Source organism: Thunnus thynnus, chromosome 2, assembly GCF_963924715.1.
Source record: "Thunnus thynnus chromosome 2, fThuThy2.1, whole genome shotgun sequence".
Lineage (NCBI taxonomy): Eukaryota > Metazoa > Chordata > Actinopteri > Scombriformes > Scombridae > Thunnus > Thunnus thynnus.
This window is the reverse complement of record NC_089518.1, coordinates 25,466,805-25,490,312: the sequence shown is the minus strand read 5'-3', so window position 1 is coordinate 25,490,312 and position 23,508 is coordinate 25,466,805. Positions and strand designations below refer to the sequence as shown.

General features: G+C 42.3%; 1 protein-coding gene across 1 annotated transcript in view; it reads left to right on the top strand.

Annotated features, from left to right (window-relative positions):
- Window positions 1–23,508, top strand: part of ptch1 (patched 1) — a 54,835-nt gene that overhangs the window by 11,392 nt on the left and 19,935 nt on the right. Inside the window, exons 3-14 of the mRNA XM_067612649.1 lie at window positions 7,011–7,200; window positions 7,621–7,690; window positions 7,865–7,956; window positions 10,819–11,017; window positions 11,145–11,266; window positions 13,940–14,087; window positions 15,860–15,991; window positions 16,155–16,310; window positions 16,711–16,809; window positions 18,135–18,260; window positions 21,718–21,836; window positions 23,164–23,502. Of these exons, the coding sequence (XP_067468750.1) occupies window positions 7,011–7,200; window positions 7,621–7,690; window positions 7,865–7,956; window positions 10,819–11,017; window positions 11,145–11,266; window positions 13,940–14,087; window positions 15,860–15,991; window positions 16,155–16,310; window positions 16,711–16,809; window positions 18,135–18,260; window positions 21,718–21,836; window positions 23,164–23,502 (1,792 nt within the window). The remainder of the gene's footprint in view (window positions 1–7,010; window positions 7,201–7,620; window positions 7,691–7,864; window positions 7,957–10,818; window positions 11,018–11,144; window positions 11,267–13,939; window positions 14,088–15,859; window positions 15,992–16,154; window positions 16,311–16,710; window positions 16,810–18,134; window positions 18,261–21,717; window positions 21,837–23,163; window positions 23,503–23,508) is intronic.

Below are 23,508 nucleotides of genomic sequence, written 5' to 3'. Positions count from 1 at the left end.
GCGAGCCAGCGTTCTGAAAGTCAGTTAAAAACTGCTGGAAAGAAAGAAGGAAAGAAAATTCCTATTTAGAAAATCACAAAACAAATCATGAAGTTTAGCAAACATGGATTCAGTAGTGAAACATATTCACTATTATTTGGCAGGAAAATCAGTTTGAAAATCTTGCGTTGAAGGGGAGAATAAGCTGGTGGATATGACGATGATAAAAGTAACTGACAAACAATGAAAGGAAAAGTAAAATGGGACAACAGTTGATGCAGTGTTATGCAAGGCTTTTATGATGGTAATTAAAGAATACATAAATATTGGATGTGGATGGGAAAGTCACACTTGTGCTTGTCTACTGATGAAATTCAGCTTATAACACCAGGATGGTGATGTCACCATGATCCTAGACAAGGCAGAAGTTGTTAAATGGTAAAACCAAGCCATCAGATCAGTTTTGTGAACAATTCGAGGTGATTGTTTCTTCTAAAATATATTACTCTGACACACACTGAATTTGTTCCCTAGCTGTCATTAAATCCTTCAGATCATAGCTATAAGTCATCTCCACAACAATGAGTTGTGAAACTTACTGAGATTCTGAGTGGCTGTATTAAAATGAGGAAGCGAGAATTAGGAACTGCAACGATTGACATAAGGTGCAGTGTTTCCCCTAGAATTTTTTTCAGGCCTGGTGGTAAGCACCGAAAAAACCCTAAAGAGATGAGGCACTCACATCGCGTCAAGAGTTTCCCAGGCAACAACACGGAGGTTGACTCATGTTTCAGGACAGTGCCGCACAGAGGCTCACAAACGCAAATGATTATTGATTTCCGAATGAATGGATATTTGGCATTATTTTTGGCATTAAAGAAAAGATTTTTTTGGGGGCCTCTCGTTGGCCTGGTGGCCCACCAGGCCTGTACAATTATAGGGGAAACACTGGGGTACATCTCAAGTCTCTTATTTGATATTTCCTCATTCCTCGCTCCTCGCTCGAACCGGAAGTCATTCTGGTCCGCCTCTTGAAGGCCGTGTCAAAGCTCTTACTTCTGCTCTGAGGAATGAGGGGGGATATCTGAGGAGACATGAGTGAGGATACACGAGAGCAGCCTTAACGGAAATCTTTTACCGGCTGACGCAGCCCCTTATTGGAAAGCGGTTATTGATTGGATGCTGCAGCAGATCAGACTGATCTGATTCATAACAACATCACTGCAATTTCATACCGGAGTGGAGACAGATAACAGATTAAACTCAAGCGTATCACTCCCAAGTTTTATATTTTATTTGTTTTCTAATTCACCATCTAGTTAAACATCTGTTAATCATCGGTCTGAACAACAAAAGAACCATAAACAACTTTCTTCATTTATTAGAAAGATTTTTCTTTTCATGATCTGTTATTTTCCCCATTAACTTTTATAATGGATAAAATTAAAGAAAGGGAGAGTGTCTGTCAGTAAGAAACACTTTTTAAACACATTTATATTTTACATAATTTATCATCATTTCCATTCAGTCACACGTGAGGCTGAAAATTCCTAAGCGTTGGGTTTGATATGAGTTACATCATTTCAATGTTCCCTGAAATGTCAATCACAATCACAATCAGAATACCAATAAATACAGACACAAATAATTAATAAATAATATAAACACATTCTGCTAGTAGCAATGGTCCATGTGCCTCTGAGCAGGACACAGTATAAATACAGAATGCAGGTTTTTATTCATGTGCAGATATTTGTTGAACAGGTAACAGGCTACAGAGAGAAAACACTGCTGCTCTGACAGTGATAGTGATAGGGTACATGTGTGCAGACACAACCTCCATCATAAGCCACTACAGCTGTTAAAGCCGACTGACAGCTGATCCAGCTGTGATCAGCTGCCGCCGTCATCAGAAACGGACGTTGCTTCACGTAACGCTTCAGAGGAAAGGACGTCTCATATCTCTAAAATCATATTTCTTCGTTTCCTCTCTCCTCGCATGGTTTCCTCGTGTCTCTCCATGCATCCTCGGTGGGAGGGACTAAGACTCGATGAAAATACGCAAGCGAGGGAAACATGGATGCAATTTAAGAGACTTGAGAGGTACACATATAGAAACATATAAGAAACAAAGATGGGGTGAGGGATAGACACAAAGTGACAACAGATGGTAGAAAGTAGACACAAACAAGTGGAGGAAGAACAGGTGGGTTCTTCTCAATGATCAAAGCTCTGCCAGGTGATTGGTGGTAGCAGCTGAGAGGGAGTGAAGCATAAAGGAGAAGACTGAAGAGGAGAAAAGAGGTCTTGAAGATAGGTGGGGGACTCACTGTGGGAAAACATACCTGAACAGACTGACACTGGCAGGGACCAAGCAATGTCAAATGACAGAAAGAAAAACAAAGAGAGATAGAGAATGATTCAGCCATGATGTAGGCTATAATAACACCCTCTGTACATTCTTCTGTCATTGCTGAAGCTCTTGAGTAACTTGAAAATGTGTCATAAGGTTTGCTGAATGAAGACAAACACATATTTCACAGGCAAAACAAACCTGCATTAAAGTCACATGTATTTTCGTATATATTTACTTTGTTGAAGTAGCTTTTCAAGTAGCTTTCTTAAAGTGGTGTTCAGATAACATCCTCTTGTACGTGTTTCTTCATATCTCTGATGGTATAGGGGGCTCAGGGTATGGGAGGTCGCTGTAGACTTGGTGGCAGAGAGATGACCTGGTTTTGGGGGGCTTCCTCCTCACCACAGGGGGTCCCTGCTGAGAGGCAGCCTAATCCAGCTAATCCTTTCTCTGCGCACACACACACACACACACACACACTCATACACACACACACACACACACAGAAATGTGCTCATCCACATGCACATACATACAGTATATGCACACATATATGTATGTGGTCCCACATACTCACACATGCACACACGTATGTTTCTTTTGGCACCTTGCAACAAATACAGATATTATATCAAATCTCTATTAGTGGTTGCGAAAGTCACTGATTATAAACCTGCTGAAAGGAAGGTGGAAAACATTATTTTCATGATTTATCATGTAAGTATGCTCAGATGATTCAAATGCCCATTGGAGAGATACACTGTCATTCCTGTTAATGTGAGTAGGAGGTGTAATGTTTGTACGCATGAGCGAGCAAGTTGCATGTGTAGTTGCATGTGTGTGTGGTGTGTGTTTCAATATCAGCACCATGCACAAGAGTTGTTGAAGCTGTTTGCCACTGGTGGTGTGTGTTTTCCTTGAAAGTGTGAGATGCTTCCGTTGTCAGGCGTGTGAGATGTGCAGGGGGTGGGGCTGCGCTGTTGTGTGTTGCATGGAAAAGAGAGAAAGTTGGAGAGGGGTAAAGGGGGGTGGGCTGGATTTGACAGAGGGGCTGGGCTGATTGCCATCATGATCTGGCCAATCACAGACCAGCGCTGAATAGAGCAAAGAGAGAGAAAATGAGAGTATAAAGAGGAGGGGGAGCTCAGAACTGAAAGGAAGGGGGGGGGGGGGTGATGTCAGTTCCTTAGAAACCCACTTTCTCTCCCTTCGTCCCCACCGCCCCACTTTGAGAATAGGGGGGACCAGGGGTTAATGTTATGCAACACACTGAATACCCGCACTGAGGGCTCCAATACAGTGACACACATAGGTCTTCTTCTCTTCTCTTCTCTTCTCTTCTCTTCTCTTCTCTTCTCTTCTCTTCTCTTCTCTTCTCTTCTCTTCTCTTCTCTTCTCTTCTCTTCTCTTCTCTTCTCTTCTCTTCTCTTCTCTTCTCTTCTCTTCTCTCCTCTCCTCTCCTCTCTCACACATACACATGCACACATGTAACACACATACACACCTAACAGGTGTGTGAATGATAAAAGATGACAAAAGCAAAAAAAGCCAAAATAAGTTCACGGATTCCAACTTCTCAAATGTCATTATTTGCTGGTTTCTTTTGTCTTCTACAACAATAAACTAAACATCAGTGGTTTTGGTCAAAACAAGCAACTTGAATTAGCTAATTTGGGCTCTCTGAACTTGTGATAGGCATTTTATAGACCAAAATGATTATTAGATTAACCCAGACAATACTTGTCAGATCCATGTGGAAAATAACCAGTAGTTGAAGCCCTTGTGCTGTGATGATTAGTCAAGTAATTGATTTGTCAAACCAAAGTCTTGATAATTTATTAATTCAAGTCACTTATCAATTAAAATTCCCAAAGATGTGGTGGTTATAGCTCCCCAAATTTTTATGGTTTTATCTGTAGATTGAATACCTTTGGGTTTTGTGACTGTTGGTCAGAGCAGTTAGGCACTTTTAAGGCATCAGAAAGACATTTTCTCAACAGGTAGACAGAAGAACAATTGATAATGAAAGTAAATTTGTTGAAAGAGGAGAGATTGATTCAAGATGGATAGAATAAGGAAGAGAGAGGAAGTGGGTGAGAAATGCAGCTGGTATGGGAAATATTTGAAAGTCAGTGACACTTTGTTTTAGGTCACAGCAGCTGAGCCTGGAGCGGGACACCTTCAAGATATCAACACATGCTGGGGTCAACCAGTTTTCTTAGGAGAAGGAATATGGGAATATGTGTCACTGAAGAAACACAGCTGTGTGTACACGCACACACACACATGCTCGCACATACGCTAATGCACACACACACACACACACACACACACACACACACACTCACTCACACATTTTTTTGGTCCAGCTGGGGTGTTAATTTCACCCCGAGGCTGTGTGAGTGTTGACCCCAAAACGCTGTAACCTCGTGAAGTGTGGAATTCTCTAAGCCTGAGGCCGTAATGTGCTGTTTCCTGTAGAGAGAGAGCGCATTCCTTTGACTTGTCCCATTCCTTGCTGCTTGCTGTAAACTCAAGGTCTTTGGGTGGCAGTCCACAACTTGGAATGTGTTCAGAACAGACAGCGAGTTCTTTCTACAGTAAGCACATCCCTCCCATCTTTTTTCAATCAGACCTTTCTTCATCTCCTAGCACACACAGAGACATACTGAAAATGGATGCGTCGCTTTCTATATACCTGCCTTCCCATTTTTCCTCTTGGCAGCGCTCTTAAACCCAAGCCTTGGGGTAGCATTGCCTTTGAGCGTTGAGTGTACCAGACAAGTCGACTTGTTAGTGCACTGTCAGTGTGCGTAGGGTCTAAATCAGTTCCATGCATGCTCCTTTAAAGGGAGGGCTGGTGTAATGTAGATGTGTAGCTGGCCTAGCAGTAGAAAGCATGTCGCTCCAGTTAGCCCAGGCCTGCTATTAATGATGAGTATTATAAACATGCCTTCAGACAGGATCAGATGGGAATGCTGTTTGGGTCCAGAAAAAAAGAAATCAAGTGTGTTTTCCTAATGCCCCAAGACATGGCCCCCTCCCTCCCTGTTCCATTGGTCTGACTGGGTGGTCCAGCCCAGCAGAACAGGCATGCTTATGTTCAACTTTAATGCCATTACAATGGGCCGAAAATATTCAATCTATGCCTGCTGTTGCACGAATCGAGCAGAATTGTTAAATTGGATTAAGACATAATAAAATGTTACAGATTTTTCACACAGTTGACTCTCTCACTGGGCATTTTTCATGTTGTGTGTGCGTGTGTGTGTGCAAGTGAAAGAAGATGCCTATAAATTGTCCAAGATTTCACTAAGCATTCAGTCACTGATGATGGAAAGGCTCAAATCCTCTGCCTGTAAATCAGACGCAGATACTCCGACCTGAGGGATGCACATGCAGGCACGCACACAAATCACTGGCTGAATTGAGCATACTGAAGCAACCTGAAACATGCATTTTTATATAGCTTTAAAAAAAAAACTTGGGGGCACTTTTTTTTGTAATTTGTTTGTTTAGTCTTGCATTTGACTGAAAATGTGAGACTGTGCCCATGTCTGCATGATTGCAATTGCCTGCATTTGTTCGTGTGTGAGTGTCTGTTTGTGAGGGAGACTTTGCCAGAGTTGCCTTGGCTGTACTGGGGTGGAGCAGGGCAGCTAAAGGGCCTGAAAGGCTGCTTTTGTAGCTCAGGCTAGCTGAGAGCTCAGAGCGCACGCACAGGGCTTAGTCCCACCACGATACTGGGAGCAAAGCCTGGAAGAGAGCCTCTCTCTCTCTCTCTCTTTATCAAATACATACACACACACACACACACACACACACACACACATACTGTCACACACTCACACATATGCACTCCACGTGGTCTGGCGCTGCTGACTTGTTAGCAAATTTGAGTAGAAATATTGAGCTGTTTTTGTGAAATGCTGATTTGTTGGAGTGATGTTAGTCTTCTGGAATCAAAGGAGTCAGGGTGTTTGGCGTTGTGGTGGTGCAATCTCACTGTAAGCAAAGTGTTTTTGTTTAAGATACAAGTCTGATAATGTTGTGGTTAGGCTGACATGTCTTTGGGTTTGCTTTGCAGAAAGAACAGAGGATCATTTCTTGAGTCGCAGATGTTGTAGCACATGATGCTGCTTTTGTGTGTGAGTGGTCAGATTGGCTGTGTTCAGGCTGTCTCACCTTCTGTCAGTGTTGGAAAGGCATTTGAGCATACCATATATTTTGGGTTCACTGTTTTCAGTTTTTATTTTTCAAAAAGATACAAGAATTTATTTAACCTCAATGTTTCTTAAGGCAAACACTGTAATATAACCATTTCTTGTGTTGTTCTGAACACTCAGAGGGATTTAGTGACATGTTCTCCCAGTTTTTTATCACTGATCTATTACAAAAGATTTTCTGATCTCAGCTTGTTGCAAGAGGACATTGTTTACAGTTAACAGCGATGGTGAGTGTGTTCACCAGTAACACAACTTTTGGGTGCATGAGGACTTAAACTCCCGGGTTTAAGTTCACACCCTTTTAAAAAAAATGTTTTTTTCAATGAAAATCTGCTACAATGATGAGACAGAGAGCCTGTACAAAAACATTTATGATACGCACCTGTTTGTATGTTTGTATCAAAGGTCTGACTATGCAAGTTTAAACACATTCGCTCTTCTATTTCCAGTCGGTGGGCGTGTTAACCAGGAACTGAAGTACACGCGTCAGAAGATAGGCGAGGAGGCAATGTTTAACCCTCAGCTGATGATCCAGACGCCGCGGGAGGACGGAGCCAACGTTTTAACGGTGGAGGCGTTATTGCAGCATCTGGAGTCAGCCATCCGAGCCAGCAGAGTTCATGTTTACCTTTATAACAGGTAACTGAGTATTAAATGTCTACTTGTAGTCTGGTCTTGCTTTGCATCTGTTCGTGTTTGCCTCTTATTTTGTGTTTCTGTACAATATAATTAAATCCTGCAACAGTATGTGACGCACATAATGTTCAGTATTTGCTGACACTGTTTTTTTGTTGTTTTTTTGTTGAGTTAATAGTTTCTTGTGCTGTGGTATTATATTGCAGTATTTATTCAGTTCTACCTAATATTTGGTCCATCCCATCTAGTATGTCCATGCATGCTGTATATACCTGTATATTTGTATTCAGCTATTTTTTCTAGAGTTACCTCAGGGTGATGAAAGATTTGGTCCCTTTTATTATCATTCTTTCATTAGTCTAGCTGGAGGGGCTCAGAGTGTGAAAGAAAACTGAACAGCAACTCTTTTGTTCTCCCTTCCAGACAATGGAAATTAGAACACTTATGCTACAAATCAGGAGAACTAGTCACGGAAACTCATTTTATGGATCAGGTAAGACGCAAAAGGTTCAGTTTGATATTGTAAAGTTGTTTTTATATGGACTTATACTCCCTGGATCATAGTAAAACGTCACCAATACAGTCTTTTTTGTCTGTTACTATTTTCACTTCCTGATGTCCATTTGCGTCAATCCTCCTGTCTGTGTGCATGTGTCTGTTGAATTAGATCATAGAAAAGCTACATCCCTGCCTCATCATCACCCCTTTGGACTGTTTCTGGGAGGGAGCCAAGCTCCAGTCTGGAATGGTCTATCTCCCGTAAGTACAGAAAACTCCCTTTTACTTGACAGAATCTGCATTTTATGTGTCCGCACAATCACAACATGCCAAGACAGCGTATCATTAGATTGACCAATCTCTTTCAAGCAGTCAATCATTCAAATGCAGTTTTTTTTGTTTTGGGCACACATAGGGCTTTCCTCGTTGTGAGGCCAGTTGGCAAACCGATTAAAATGATGTTTGGGGACAGTAAGACTGTAAGAACGCTGAGCTCATGAGTGCTGGTTATGGGATCAGTGTATGCTAACAATAACAGTATGTTCAGATTGTTTTCAAGACAGAGAGCGAGGAGGAGATCTGGATCTCTGAGTCTTGTTTTTTACCCCTTTAGTAGAGGCTGCCCAAACATGCTCAACCCATCCAAACAGACACCACAGAGGAACAAGAGTGTGCGTGCATGTGTGTGAGTGTGTGTGTGCCCTGAACTCGTCCCCTCTGAAGGCGCTATTGTAGTGGTTGCTGGCATGCGTATCACTGGCGATAGTTTCTCTCCAGCCCTGGGCCTCACACCATTGTCTGGGCCTTCTGTTGCTAATGGCCTGCTGCTACAGTAATACTCAGCAGACCCTTACCTCTGCATGTGTGTGCGCATGCACATGTGTGCACATATGTGTGTGCCATCGCCAGCAGTGCATACATGTGTTTTGTCAATGCGTTAAAGTGTATGAGCTGGAGTCGTTGTCATCTATGTATGTGGATGTGTGTGTGTGTGTGTGTGTTGGCTCTTGGTCTCAGATGGTAAATAAGGTTTTTACTATGTTCTGGTTGGGAGGCTGGGAATAATAACGCAAGCCTGGTTAAGCACATACAATGTAGTCTGAATGACAGAGAGAGAGAGATTCAGAGAGAGACTGGAATGTGCAAGGCATAGAGAGCATAGAGGGACAAGGACTGGTTGGAGCAGGAATTCAGCACTCTGCTATTGCATGATGGGAATTGGTCTCCATTTATTGTTTTCTGTCACCTAGCAAGACAGATTTTTTTTCTGCTCCTTTTCCTTATTTTATGGTATATGGCTGGACTGTTTATGGTCAATATGCAAAACTGTGGCATATTTGTAACAGGGATAGTCAGTGGAAGTGTCTATAATGTGAATTCCTGGATATGTAATATTCATCTGTAGTGGTCCAACTAATATTTGTTGTTGAAAGTGTACTTAAGTAGCATATCACATGACATGGTTAAGTTACGTTCGAGTCAAAAAAAGGGTATAAATGCAGTTGCAAGAACAATACTTTCCACTCTTGGAATGTTTGATTTCAAGGAGAACTTATGTTAATTCTAATTATAACCATTCTAATTATCTGTTATCTCCCCCAGCTCTTTCATCTGTTTCTATCTGCAGATGTCTTGTTTTTCTAAGACTCACTCTATATTGAGTGTTTTGTCAGAGTGATTTTGCGCTCTCTCTCCTGCTTCTTGGCGCATGGAGAACTGTTTTCTCTCCTACTCGGCTCTATGCTGGACTGTTACAGTGCGTAACCAGATCTTTGATTTGATTCCGTTGTTAGTGTGCGATATCTTGGTAGCATTTCAAGATCTGATTGTATAATTCTGGGTGTTGTTGCACCAAAATTATCAGCTTCTTGTTGTCCAGATCAACCATGCTTTCTCCTTGTGTGAGGGAGCTATGTAACATCCGGTTGCATATTGTGATGGCAAAAACTTAAAATGTTGTAACTTTTGATGGCAATGCCGTCTACTGTTACCGCTGGCAGTGTTCTCTGCTGGCCTAAATTTACTGTCCTGCTCTCATCCTCTAAAAAGATATCTGGTTTGCTGTCTACCGTCTGCCTGAATCCATGTGAACGCAGCAGTATTTGGGGTGATTTAACTGTGTGCTCTCCCTCATGCTTCTCGGTGCATGGAGAGCTGTTGTCTCTCCTACTCTGCTCTATGCCGGACTATTACAGTGGGTAACCAGATATTTGATGTGATTCATGTGATAAATTTGGAATGAGCTGCAGTCAATGAGTGGAAGTGTTGTAAACAAGGACATAATAGCAAATTGTTTGCGCCAATTCATTTTGAAAGAGCAACGGCCAATGGGGAAACTCCAACACTCAGCCAGCCGACCAATGGTGTATCTCCATCACTCAGCTACTCACTCAGTCAGTCAGTCAGTCAGTCAGACATGGACAGACGTGTTTTTTGGGGCTGGCCTCACTGTTGTGGTCCGGCCAAAAAATTTCTGACATACAATTTTTTTTTTCTTCAAGCTTTCCTCAAACCTTTGCTTAAAGTTATTAAAATGTTTCAAAAAGCCCTCTTTTGTTTAACTAGTAGACATCTGAACGTCTGATGAGGGGTCCCAGGCATACACATTGCTTTATTTTAAGGGGACACAAGCCAAAAAGCTTTGGAACCACTGATCTAGACCACTATATTTGGAGGTAATACTGAAAGGGAGCACACTTGAAATGTCAGGTAACACAGTATAGTCAGTACTATAGGTCAAAACTGGAATGGGAAGTGGAGCTGTGTTGGATTTTTACAACAGACAGTTTGGGTTAATAATTTTTCTGTTTGTCTTCATTTTCTTTCCCAAATAAGTTTGGCTAAACTAGGGATTTATAAGACCTGTATGCTTGATTGTCCATGTTTCTTACCCTGTCTGACTACTTTGTAGCGATGTTGCCACATTTCCAGATCTCAGCAATGAACATAATGAGAACAATATAAGTATCTATGATAGATATTATGGCCAAATGTACATAAATGACCCAAGTTTTGTGAAAAATAAGAATTTCCAAAAGCGCCCAGGGACAGGAACATGGCACTGTGATGCACATTATCAGAGTCGCTCCTGTTCACATACTCTATTACTCTTTACATTCACAGAGGTAAAGACCCTTTGCAATGGACCAACTTTGACCCTAAGGATTTCCTTGAAGACTTGCGAAGGGCAAATTTCCCCGTTGAAAGCTTTGAGGACATGTTGGAAAAGGCAGATGTTGGACATGGCTACATGGATAGACCCTGTCTGAACCCTGCTGACCCTGACTGCCCCCTCACTGCGCCCAACAAGAACTCAACAAAGGTAGACTCAAGCGTTTGGCTCTATGTGTACACATGCAACAATTATATATTTTGGTAACACATTAAGTCTTAAGATTGAGCCTAGCTGCTGACAGCTATTTTCTCGCCTGTTGCTTTTATTGCACCAGCCATTCAACGTGGCGCGGGCCCTGACTGGCGGCTGCCATGGTCTGTCCAGGAAGTACATGCACTGGCAGGAGGAACTGATCGTAGGAGGGACCACCAAGAACGGCAGCGGACCCCTGCTCAGGTAACATACCCACACTTACGCATACACACCCTCATAAACACTGCTGTGATCACTGCAGCACTTATTCTGGAAAGAGTGTGTGTGTTTTTTGTTCTTTTATACTCTCCGAAACGGTGCGTGCATGCATGCGTGTGCGCTGTGTGCTGTAAATCTTGCAGTCATTAGCAGATTCCAGTGAAATCTTAGAGCTCCAGCTGTTCCTGCTCAGCTCTGGCTGCTCTGCTTGGACACTACCCATTCATACACACACACACACACACACACACACACTCACACACACACGTGCACAGAGTGATCTATTGCCTGGCTAGTTTGTCCAAATATACAGCGATTTGAGGTACATGGATTTAATTCCAGCGCAAGCACCAAGACAAAGTTTATAGATTATGTGGTATACTTTAAGACCTATACACTGATTTGTGTGCAGTAAGCTGTATGCCCTTCATTACAAAACACACTACGCACAGTCAGTTAAAGTATTGTGCATGATTTTTATATAAATATAAAATATACACAAGAATTAAAAGCATGCACATTTTATTAAGCAATAAGTAGATTCCTTTAACAGGGAAAGGCAACTCAAATTAGCCAACATTTTGCTAATGGACCAGTTATTTTAATGTTAAATTGCAGTTTGGATGGTGGGTGCACATGCATGTACACACAAAGGCAACCCGCCACACACACACATTCACACACATACTGCTCACAGAGTACAGTGGGGTGCGTTGTTTGTTTTGTGGTTGTGTTTTTTCCTGGCAAGGTTGGGTCATTAGGGTGTCTGTGCGTGCTTGCCTGCCTATGTAAGTGTGTGTGTGTGTGTGTGTGTGTATGTGTGTGGTTTAGCTGCGATGTCCATTGGGCTGTTAGTGCTGGCACTCAGTTTCTACATCTTGTTTACTAACTGCCACCATTACCATGATTATCACCATATTACAGACATCACATTCATAAACAGAATGACTAGCTAATGTCCACTCCTTTGGTTCATAAAAGTTGATGATATTAAAATACATAGACTGACTTGACTTGCAAAGTAATTTATTAATGACTAATTAGTTGTATTGCTTAATAACCTTCCTAATATTTACACCAGGATTGTGTATTCCTCATTACACTGGATTGACACTGGACCATGGCTTTTTATGTTGGAGTGCGGGAGTGCATGCCTTAATTTGTCAGAACATGATCTGGAACCTCGCAGTGTGGGACCAGATATCTATTTTATAAGATCTGGCACTTCCTTTACTACTATCAGATTTGGTCAATAAATTTTCTGAAATATTAATCCATTATGTGATTATACTTTCTTTGTAATTTGTAATAAAGACAAGATGAAATAAGGGCCTGTATTCCTGTGGCACGTCGGTTCAGTGCTGCCATCATCCATAAGGGGCATACTGGGTGGAAAACAAGGTCACAACGGGGTCTAGTGCCGAATAACTCTACAAATGGCTTCCACTGCTGTTTCAAATCATTCCATTGTCATTCCAAATCATTGCTAGGAACATTAGCAATAATGACATGTACATGCTAAGTGCATGACCAGCTGGAGGGCCAACAGGAGGATGAGCTTTGAATTTGAAGGAGAGGATGATGAAGACGATGGAGAGGGAGGGAGTAGGTGAAAAAAAAAAAATTAAGTCACTTATCAAGCAAAAATTCCAAGAACAAAAAGACTGGTTTCAGATCCTTGAATGTAATGATTTGCTGATTTTTGTGTTTTATACAATTTCAAATTGAATAATTTGGGAATATGGACAGTTGGTTTGACGAAACGAGCAATTCAAAGACGCTCTGGAAATTTGTGATTTTTGACCTTTTAACTTTTATTTTCTTACATTTTGTAAACTAAACAGTTAATCACTTAATCATAAAAATAATCAACAGGTTGAAAATGAAAGCAACCATTATTTGCAGCAGTTATTCTTACACAAACTGCAGCTTAACATGGAGATGTTTGTGCTGAAATAAGTCTTATGGCTGTAGGCACCTGTATTCTTGGCTCTTTAGTCATATCAGTTTTAACAATATCCTGCTTATGGAGCAGGTGTGCTTGACACACCATTGTTTATGATGACTGTTATCCAGTGTGCTCCAGGTGCTGTGGTTTTGAATCCTTCCAGGGTTTTTTTCTCTTCCCTTACTAGTTGAATTAGCACCCTCTCTGTTCTGGGACCTCCTGAGTTACAAATGAGGCAGTTTTAGGGGTTTTTTTGGAGGGGGCCTTTTGGGTTGATGGGTTTCTGGGATTACTCCATCTCCTCTGTGTCTCTTGTCTCCCTGTTGGTCTTCTGCTCCTGCAATCTGGATAGCCACAAGTGTTCAGCGATTGCCCAAGATACTTATTAGTTCTTGCACTCCTGGTCTGTGAACAGTTCTAATAGCCCAAAGCTTTTTTTATGCTAGTGGGTGGTGGGAATCAAACAAAAGTACTGATTGTTGTGACATGTGCATTTCACAATCCAAGTTTCAACTCCCTTTGATGTTATTTGGACAATCCAAAAAGCAACCTCATTGTCTTGTGGATCTTCCCACATAAACTTGATGTTGTCAGTGAAGGCTTGCACCTCATTGACCCCCCTTCTTTTTGTTCTTCTTTCATCCTTTCCATCCCCCCTTTTTTCTCCCTCTTACTCTTGCCACCCTTCCTCCCTCCTTTCCTCCTTCCAGTGCCCAGGCCTTACAGACCATGTTCCAGCTGATGACTCCCAAGCAGATGTTTGAGCACTTTCGGGGCTACGATGAGGTTTCCCACATCAACTGGAATGAAGAAAAGGCTGCAGCTATATTGGAAGCCTGGCAGAGGAGATACTCTGAGGTAAGGGCCAAAGCACTCAGAAATGAGAGAGAGAGAGAGAGAGAGAGAGAGAGAGAGAGAGAGAGAGAGAGTCCAGAATAGAGAGCAAGGAAAGAGAAAAGGTAAAAGAAATCTACCCTAAATCCTCAACAACCACATTGTAAATCACCAGCCGGATACAGGTGAACATGGAAAGGCCCCATCCAAAGCCCGGGCCCCTGATAGATACTAGAACCACAGTTGGTGTGTGGTAAAGGGCTAAAGCTTTCCTCTCACTGCTCAGTAGAGAGGAGCAATAGAGCAACAGGGTGAGCATGTCTGGAATACATTAAGGGAGTGCTGAATCTCTCTCTCTCTCTCTCTCTCTCTCTCTCTCTCTCTCTCTCTCTCTCTCTCTCTCTCTCTCTCTCTCTCTCTCTCTCTCTCTCTCTCTCTCTCTCTCTCCCTCTCCCTCTCTCTCTCTCTCTAACTCACGTACAAACACACATGCAAACACACTCAAAAGTTCACACACAATCGCTTTCCCAGCTGTGGCCCCATTGGTGGCTCATGTGTGACATCATCTGGTCTTTGTTTTGGGGCCCCCAACCTCTGTTCGACATGGTGTGACCTTGTGTGTGTGTGTGTGTGTGTGTGTGTGTGTGTGTGTGTGTGTGTGTGTGTGTGTGTGTGTACAAGTGGGTGTGTGTGCACCATTCATCTTGGGGCCCATAGTTCAGTGATAGAAAAGAGGTGTGATCATTCATTTGTGTACAATGTTTTTGTTTTATCAATGGCAATCATAAAAGCTGCAAGAGATACCAAGTAACGCCATAATTGTGTGTGTGTGCGTACATGTGTGTATTACAGTATGCACAATTAGGCGTGTCTGCAAGAATAGTATGCGCATGCATGATGTCGGTATGCGGCTGACACATGTGCGAGTTCACACGTGGGTGCAAGTGTGTGTGTGATCTAGTGTGTGTTTCCTAATGTGTGTCAGCCAGCATTGCTCCCCACTGAGCAGTAACTGCAGTTCAATGTTGAAGCCATCTGTCTGCCCTGAGATAGTGAGAGAAGGAGAGGATGGGTCATGGTACTGTCTGCAGATTCTCCTAAATACCTCCTACAACAGAGGCAGAGTTCATTATTCAGCACTGCAATTTTTCAGGGAGATTCTGTACCTAGAGACATACATGTTATTTATCAAACAGGCTGGATAACAGACTGGAAGCACAGTTTGGCTGTCATCTGAGGTGCAACTTGTATTTAAATCAGTGAAATGTACCTCTTTGCTTCAGGAATATGCATTTCATGGAGGATTATGGACCATAAATAAAATAAGGATTTATGATGAGAAAGGTTTATTGTATATTTTACTGGATCAACTAACCAACATTAGGGAGTTTGTAAGGTTTAGTTTTCTGTGGAAAATCAGTGCAAATTTGCACTGGTGTATTACCTTCATTCTGCAGAGACCAATTTATTTAAAAAAACAAGCCTCTTAGAGAGGCAGGAGAGCTCATTATAAATGAGCACAATATCTGACCATTTAAAATGGAAAGTTATGGCTTAGCAGTCATTAAACCTGAACGTGAACATTCACCGAGCTTCTTTTGAGATTACCTTCTTTTGATATATACATTTTTGTGGTTTGTGTTTTTAATGAGCAATCTCTTAATTGTCAGTCAGATTTGGCCTTCAGTCGCAAGAAACCCGAACAAGACTGCTGCTTTTATCTCATTACCTGATTTTTCCCTCTTCTAGAGTCATTTTTAACATTGTTTTTTCTCTCTCCCCGTCTCTTTTTCCAGGCGGTGCTGCAGAGTGTGGCAGCTAATTCGTCTCAGAAGGTCTTGTCTTTCACCACCACCACTCTGGAAGATATTCTCAAGTCTTTCTCTGACATCAGTGTCATCCGTGTGGCCAGTGGTTACCTGCTGATGGTGAGAACAGAACCAGACCTTCATGTACAATATGTTGTAAGATTAGGTTAACATTGAAGAAAGCAAACGCAGGATGGAATAATAAATGAAAACAGGAGAGGAGGGGGGTTATTGGTTATTGGTTGAGTAATTAATGAATTACTTGTTTGCTGTTTGTCCCCAGCTGGCATATGCATGTCTCACCATGCTGCGGTGGGACTGTGCCAAGTCTCAGGGGGCTGTGGGGTTGGCGGGTGTCCTGCTGGTTACACTGTCTGTAGCAGCTGGCCTAGGCCTCTGCTCTCTCCTGGGAATCTCCTTCAATGCCGCCACTACGCAGGTAACTCACACACATGCAAGCAAGTGTTTGAACATTTATTTCGACACCTTAGTTTTAAAAAGTTGTCTATACACAAGAATCTATACAAGAACATGCTTAAATAAAATAGCCTAAAATTGGCAGAGTTGTATATGTTGTTATCATCTAAAGGGTGAGATACAGTGAGATACTTCTTACAGGTGTCCTTATTGCGTATCAGCTGTGCTGTGCGCTTTCACATTATATTTTAAACTACTCTCTACATTAATATGACAAATCAAGATTTTGCACTTGATTTCCAAAAAATACACACCACACTTTACATACTCCTACCACTCCTAATCTACTAAAATGGAAGATCAAAAATCAGTTATAGTCGCTGTATCTCTTCTTGTGGCTCATGAAGTGTGTGTGCATGCAGGTGTTACCATTCTTGGCTCTGGGTGTCGGAGTGGATGATGTCTTCCTCCTCGCTCATGCCTTCAGTGAGACTGGACAGAACAAGAGGATCCCGTTTGAGGTGAGGCAAACATCCAAACTCTCACCCGCTCCTATTCACCCTGCTCGTACCCCTCTGCTGCGTTATCTCCTCAATAGAGGAATGTGTTAAAGCCTGTCTGTGCCTGTGATGTAGCATCAAACAACTCATGTGCCACACACTCAGTCGGCTTATCTAAGCAATGCTCCATGTTAAATGTTTTCCTGTTTCAAAGCAGAATAAGGAACCGTTCTCATTCATATTTTACATTGTCTTCAAGGATTTTGCGGTGTTTTATTCTCAAGAGACATGTATAATTTTACCAAAACAACCTGATTTTCAGAATATGCTGCTTTACTGGAGTCGCTGGAATAAATACATGCTCATGAGTGGTCCTGAAATGAACGTAAAACGTGTATTATGTCATTTGATTCAATAAAACAGAGCTTGCAAGTGTAGATTGTGAATTGTCCCCTTGACAGTAGTCTCTAGCGAGAACATTTTCCACACAAGCAGACTGAGGCGCATACAGAAATAAACAAAACAAAAAGGAGAAAAAAATCTGATAGATTTTGAAGTTTACTTTATTTTGCCTGTGTATATTTCTGCAACCCTAGTGTATGAATGTGTGTGTGGGTTTTGTGGAGCGGGATAACTTTTCATCTCCAGAGGGGGAAAACACAGGCATGTATTTGCTTGTTTTTGTTTTCCCTGCTTCCCTCCCCTTCTAACCCTTGTCTCAATGCCTCCCTCATCCCCCAGCTTCCTTTGTGTGGCTGAGATGAAAACTAAACAGAGCTGAACCTGATCTCTCCTGTCTGGCACACACAAACACACACATACGCACACACATGCACGCACACACGCACGCACACACACACACACGCACATACACACACGCATATAAACATGCACACGCCTGCAGACACTCCCTGTGTGGTCCTGCACGTCCTCAAATCTTCACACAATTGCTGCCAAACGCTCCAGGGCTGTGTGTATGCTTATCATTTTTCTGTTTGTGTGTATTTTACTAGACGAAATAGCAGAAAAAGAGTTGTTCAGCAGCCATGATTTTACTCCACAACCGATTTGTTTTGAAAGGCAGCAGGTCATTATGTTCTTTCTTTCTTTCAATTTTTTTCCCTCCGTTCTTCAAACAGAGGTTGACAGGCCCAGATGGATTATCCAAGAGCACTTCAGGGCTTCAAGAATTGTTGCAATCACTGTCAGTCATATCAGTATTATGATAATTGTACATAATCTCAAGCATTACACATTTGCCTTTGGCTACAATCTGATCAAAAGAGTTGAGTTTCATTGCTTTCCCTTTCATCTGCCTCTCTCTCTCTCTGTGTTGTCTCTCTCAGGACCGTACAGGCGAGTGTCTGAAGAGGACAGGGGCCAGTGTGGCTCTCACCTCCATCAGTAACGTCACAGCATTCTTCATGGCAGCCCTCATCCCCATCCCAGCGCTCAGAGCCTTTTCTCTACAGGTATGCCCAGTAGTGAGTGTGTGTGTGTGTGTGTTTGTGAAAAAGAGTTCAGTCATGTGGGGCCTCTCTCTTTCTCTCACTAACAGTCCTGTTCCAGTCCTCATTGGCTCCAGATTTTGTCCAGACCGTTGTTTTATTGATTTCATTCATCAAACTGAAAGTGTGTGTGTGTACGGGGAGGAGTGTGTGTTTTGTTAAATTCATCCAGCCCTCTCCCTCCCTCTTTGAGGCTGTTTAGTGGTGGGCCCGGTGTCTGTCCAGATTGTGGCTGAGGTCCATGTAACTGAATCCCTCTGCATGCGTGTATGTGTGCTTGTGTGTGTGTGTGTGAGTGTGTGTATGCACTTGCGTATCCTCGTCCTCGTCTGTGTGTGTGTGAGTGCGGAGAGTTGTAGTATCTGTGTGGGAGGTTTGAAAAGCAATGGTCTAGCGGTTTCTGTGCATGTGTGTGTGTGTGTGTGTGCTTGTGTGTGTGTGTGCGTCTGTAAAGGTGGGGGGATCCAGTGGGGAGCTCTGACTTTTCTAACATCTGTCAGTAATTATAGACGTCATCAGAACAGTGAAAACTGGGACAGAAAGAGCCGTCTGTCACTATAGCAAACTGCCTTCAACAATCACTGAATGGTTAATTCATACAAACGCTCATTCAAACACAGTTATACATATTGGAAAGAGAAAATGTAAGATACTGTAAATAACTGCCATTGGGTAAATGTATTCCGTCTTCCTCACCATCACCAACAAGGTTTACTTGATCCTCCTAACCTTCCTCTTAAACCACGCTATGCTTTTTTCCCACACATTAGATTTCTTTACTGCCTCTTTGTCTAATGTACAGTTAATCATGTGGTGTAACACTGTCTTGTCATTTGTTGATACAGCTTAGGGATAAATTAGGTGTAGGTGTAAAGGAGGTGCACTTGGTTGGGCGCAGCATACTTTAAGAAGAAGTGGGCAGCATTTGCCCCACCTTAATTACCGCTTAGGTGCTCTTGAGCGAGATAGTGTTGCAGTTTGAAGCAAAAGTTATGATTTTAAATATGAGTAATCGTGTAGTTCTGTTTTCAGAGGCTTTCTTTTCCGGGTGGCTCTTCTTGGGAAAACATTGAAAGCTTGCAATGTGTATCAGCTACCAGCAGCTACAAGATAAAATTTATCAGTCAAAGCAACATACGCACCAAAAGCACCCAAACAGATAACTTCAATACACAGTTAGAATGGAAAGTATGATTAATACGTATATATGCAGCTACAGGTAGATAGTGCTGTAAGTACTGTATACACTGCATCATGTTTAATGTAGTTGAGCAAATAGCAATCCCTCTCTCTAACTCTCCCTCACACACACACACACACACATACACACACACACACACGGAGTGAGGCAAGATGTCGCCACAGTGAGTACAATATTAGCATGTGTGGATAGATGGCTTTAGTACAGCGAGTCTGTCAAACATGATCCATTTACCCCATGGGTCTAATCCATGCAGCCTCATTTCATGCACACACACACACACAGACAGGCACTCACACATGCATAACACACACACATGCACATAGTATGCATTCTTTACACTTGTGGTTTTGCGAGTGGTGGAGGGTAGACTCGCACTGAGTTAGACAATCACGCTGATACCCATCTTTTATTATGGAATACACAAACACATGCCTGAAACGCAACCACTGGTACTATCCCCCAACCTTGTATCAATGCTGAGATGTGTGTATATGCGCGTCTCTTTATCAGCATTAAGCACTTCCTGTCATTGACTCCTCCGTGGATTCATCTCTGTCTTCCTCTCCTTTATATCACTCTTTCGTTCGCTTCCTTCCATCAGTATGAACAAAAAAAAAAAAAACAGGAATCTTGTCCAGATAACAACACGAAAACACACACAGGAACACACACATTCATGCGTGGAAGACAGATGTGATGATAAATCTTCCCACTCTGGGGTCAGCTAGCGGTCGGAATATATGTGTGTGTGTGTGTGTGTGGAGTCATACTGAATCTGTCTGGACGTTAGTGGGCCAATTGAGAATGAATTGTTCTTCTACTCTGTCACTTTTTGTCTCTCACATTATTTCTCTCTGTTGTTGACTGAGTAGTGAGCTGAGGAATGAGGGAGGGCGAGGATGTGTGTGTGTGTCTGGTTGGTGTCAAGGTGTGGATTAAGTAAGAGGCTGTAGAGTTTTCTAAACTGGCAGTAGATATGTGTGTGTGTGTGTGTGTGTGTGTGTGTGTGTGTGTGTGTGTCTGTGTGCATTTTTTGGTGTTAGTGTGTAAGGGGTGTGTGTTGTCTGTACAGCCGCAGCGCCTGCTCATCACCTCAGGCCCCGCGGGCCTCCAGCTCCTTGGGTGGTCTGGCACACACACGAGATTGTGTGTATGTGTGAGTGTCTGTGTGTGAGTATGTGTGTGTGTGTGTGTCTGTGTGTAGTGGTCTGGCAACTACGCAAGATCCAGATTGTACTCTGGGCAGGGCCCCAACCTAACCCCAACCCCCATCCTCTGCTCCAGTGCACCACCTTCAAATACTTAACCACAACACTGTACTGGCTTCTATTACACACAGACACACACAGACTTACGCACACACCTCGCTTTTCTCTGCACACTCAGTGTTTTAGTCTTGAAAGGAACTGAGCATGTGTTGAAAGGCAATTTTTCCCTGACGCCAGCTTATTCGGATTGTGTTATTTTAAGGTATATTTAAGACTTCCCAGTAGGGCTGCAACTAACGATTTTTTTCATTATTGATTGATCTGTTGATCATTTTCTCCATTAGTTGTTTGGTCCATAAAATCTCAGAAAATGGCGAAAAATGTCTATCACTGTTTCCCCAAAGCCCAAGATGACATCCTCAAATGTCTTGTTTTGTCCACAACTCAAAGATATTGAATTTACTGTCATAGAGCACTAAAGAAACCAGAAAATATTCACATCTGAAAAGCTGAAATCAGAGAATTTGGACATTTTTTTTAAAAAATGACTCAAAATGATTAATGATTATCAAAATAGTTGGCGATTAATTTAATAATTGACAACTAATTGATTAATCAACTAATCATTGCAGCTCTACTTCCCAGTGTTTGTGTTATGAGACTATAATTCTTTGACGCCATAGAACATCTTCACGATCTCTTTGCAAATTGGATCTTGTGCAATTAATTTATTAATAAATATTATTATTTATTATTAATTAATTTCTCCCCACGATTTCAGATTTTGTCTGGGACAAAATTCTATTTTGATTTTATGATCTCCACCTTTTAAAACCATTTATGCACAAGTCGCTTTAGACCTTTCTATACTGTATGCCATCCACTCTGTCTCCTAAATCACTTTTCAGCTGTCTACAAATCATCAAACATGGGTTGAAAAACCAATCCTCCTTTTGATAAAAGTAACTTTTTACATATAATAACATAAATCTGTCTGTGTTTCTGGCAGGCTGCAGTGGTGGTGGTGTTTAACTTTGCTATGGTGCTGCTCATCTTCCCCGCCATCCTCAGCATGGACCTCTACCGACGAGAAGACAGACGTTTCGACATTTTCTGCTGCTTCTACAGGTGTGAACACACAGAGACAATACACACAAGCTCTTTCTTTTCTGATGAAGGTTATTGCTTTCCTGTTTCTGTTCATTAATTCTTCCTTTCATGTGTTCCTCTGACCTCTTCTCTGACAATGAATAAGTTTAACAAACAGTTATCTCTGTCTTTATCTCTAGATATATCTTCACTTTAATATCACTCAATCAAAACCTAATTACTGCTTAAGATGTCTGTTTCTGTCTGGCTGCCTGGTTGTTTGACTGGCTGTATGTCTGTCATAGCCTTTATTAAACTTCGCCAGTCTGCCTGCCAGTCTGGGCATGCTTGTTGGCACAGCAGCCATACAGATGTGCACACACACTATTGAATTCCCTTGTTGGGTCTCAGCTCTATAATTCTTGCTGTTGGCAGATTGTGAATGTGTGTGTGAAGATTCACACAGGACCAATACAAGATTTTTTGCAACATTCAATGCAATTAATCTTTATAATTAATGCATCTTTCTGCAGAGACTTTTATAGAAAACCTAGAAAACTAGAAAAGTTTGAGAGAAGTGAGAAAAACGAATGCTTACCATTCACAAAATCTGATGATATATGTGTTAAAATTTAACCTCTTAAGTTGGCTCAGACTACAGGAGTTTTTGGCCGATTTATCTGATTCACCCCTCCTGACAATCAGAGGAGAAATCTGATCTGGGACCTTGGTCGGTACCGATGTTCGGCCCAGATCATATGGTGATGTGAGGGGTTTACAGATCCAATTAGGAGTTAAAATCTGGATGATAACGTCGCTACTTTCCAAGTAGAACCACAATAGCCAATGAGAGAGAGCTGACTGTGTTGCCAAGCAACGGTAAACATCCTAGCCCTTGAGGCTAACATTAGCTAGCATACTGCTGTTGACAGATATTAAAACTGACAGTTGAAATCTCACCTCCAGCTCTCGCTGAAGAACAGACAACTTGTGTTGACTGCATCTCCCCAACCATTTTTTCATCCAGACTCATTTAGCCTTCTGCCTTTGTTTTTTCTTACCACAAAGCATTTTGTTTACATCTGCTTTCCCATTAGATCACATGAGATCACATGAAGTGGTGCACTGCTCCCTCTGGCACGATAATCTTTATAATATCATGTAGTGTGTGATGCGCCTTTATTTCCAAATCTTGTAGTGTTTATTTGAGATTGAAGAGAAGAAGATCGGTGAAGTTTCTCCTTATGTGTGTGATGCAGCCTGATTTGAAAATCAGTTTCAATTTTTAAAACTCCTGTAGTCTGAGCCTGGCTTTACTCTATCTAATTTCATGGTCTGACATTATCCACTGTCTCTCTCTCTCCAGCCCATGTGCCAATCGTGTGATTCAGATTGAGCCTCAGGCGTACCTGGATGGGGCGGACGGGAGTCGCTACAGCCCTCCCCCATCCTACCGCACCCCACCTCCCTCATATCGCACACCTCCCCCAAGCTACAGCAGCCCCCCTCCTTCCTACAGCAGCCATGGCTTTGCCCAGCAAACCCAGATCACCATGCAGTCCACCGTGCAGCTAAGGACAGAGTACGACCCCCGGACGCAGGCTTTCTACACCACAGCCGAGCCTAGATCCCAGATCTCTGTGCAGCCCATCAACCCAGCTCCAGCCCGGAGCAACCCTAACCCTAACGACTATTACGGCGGCAACGCCAG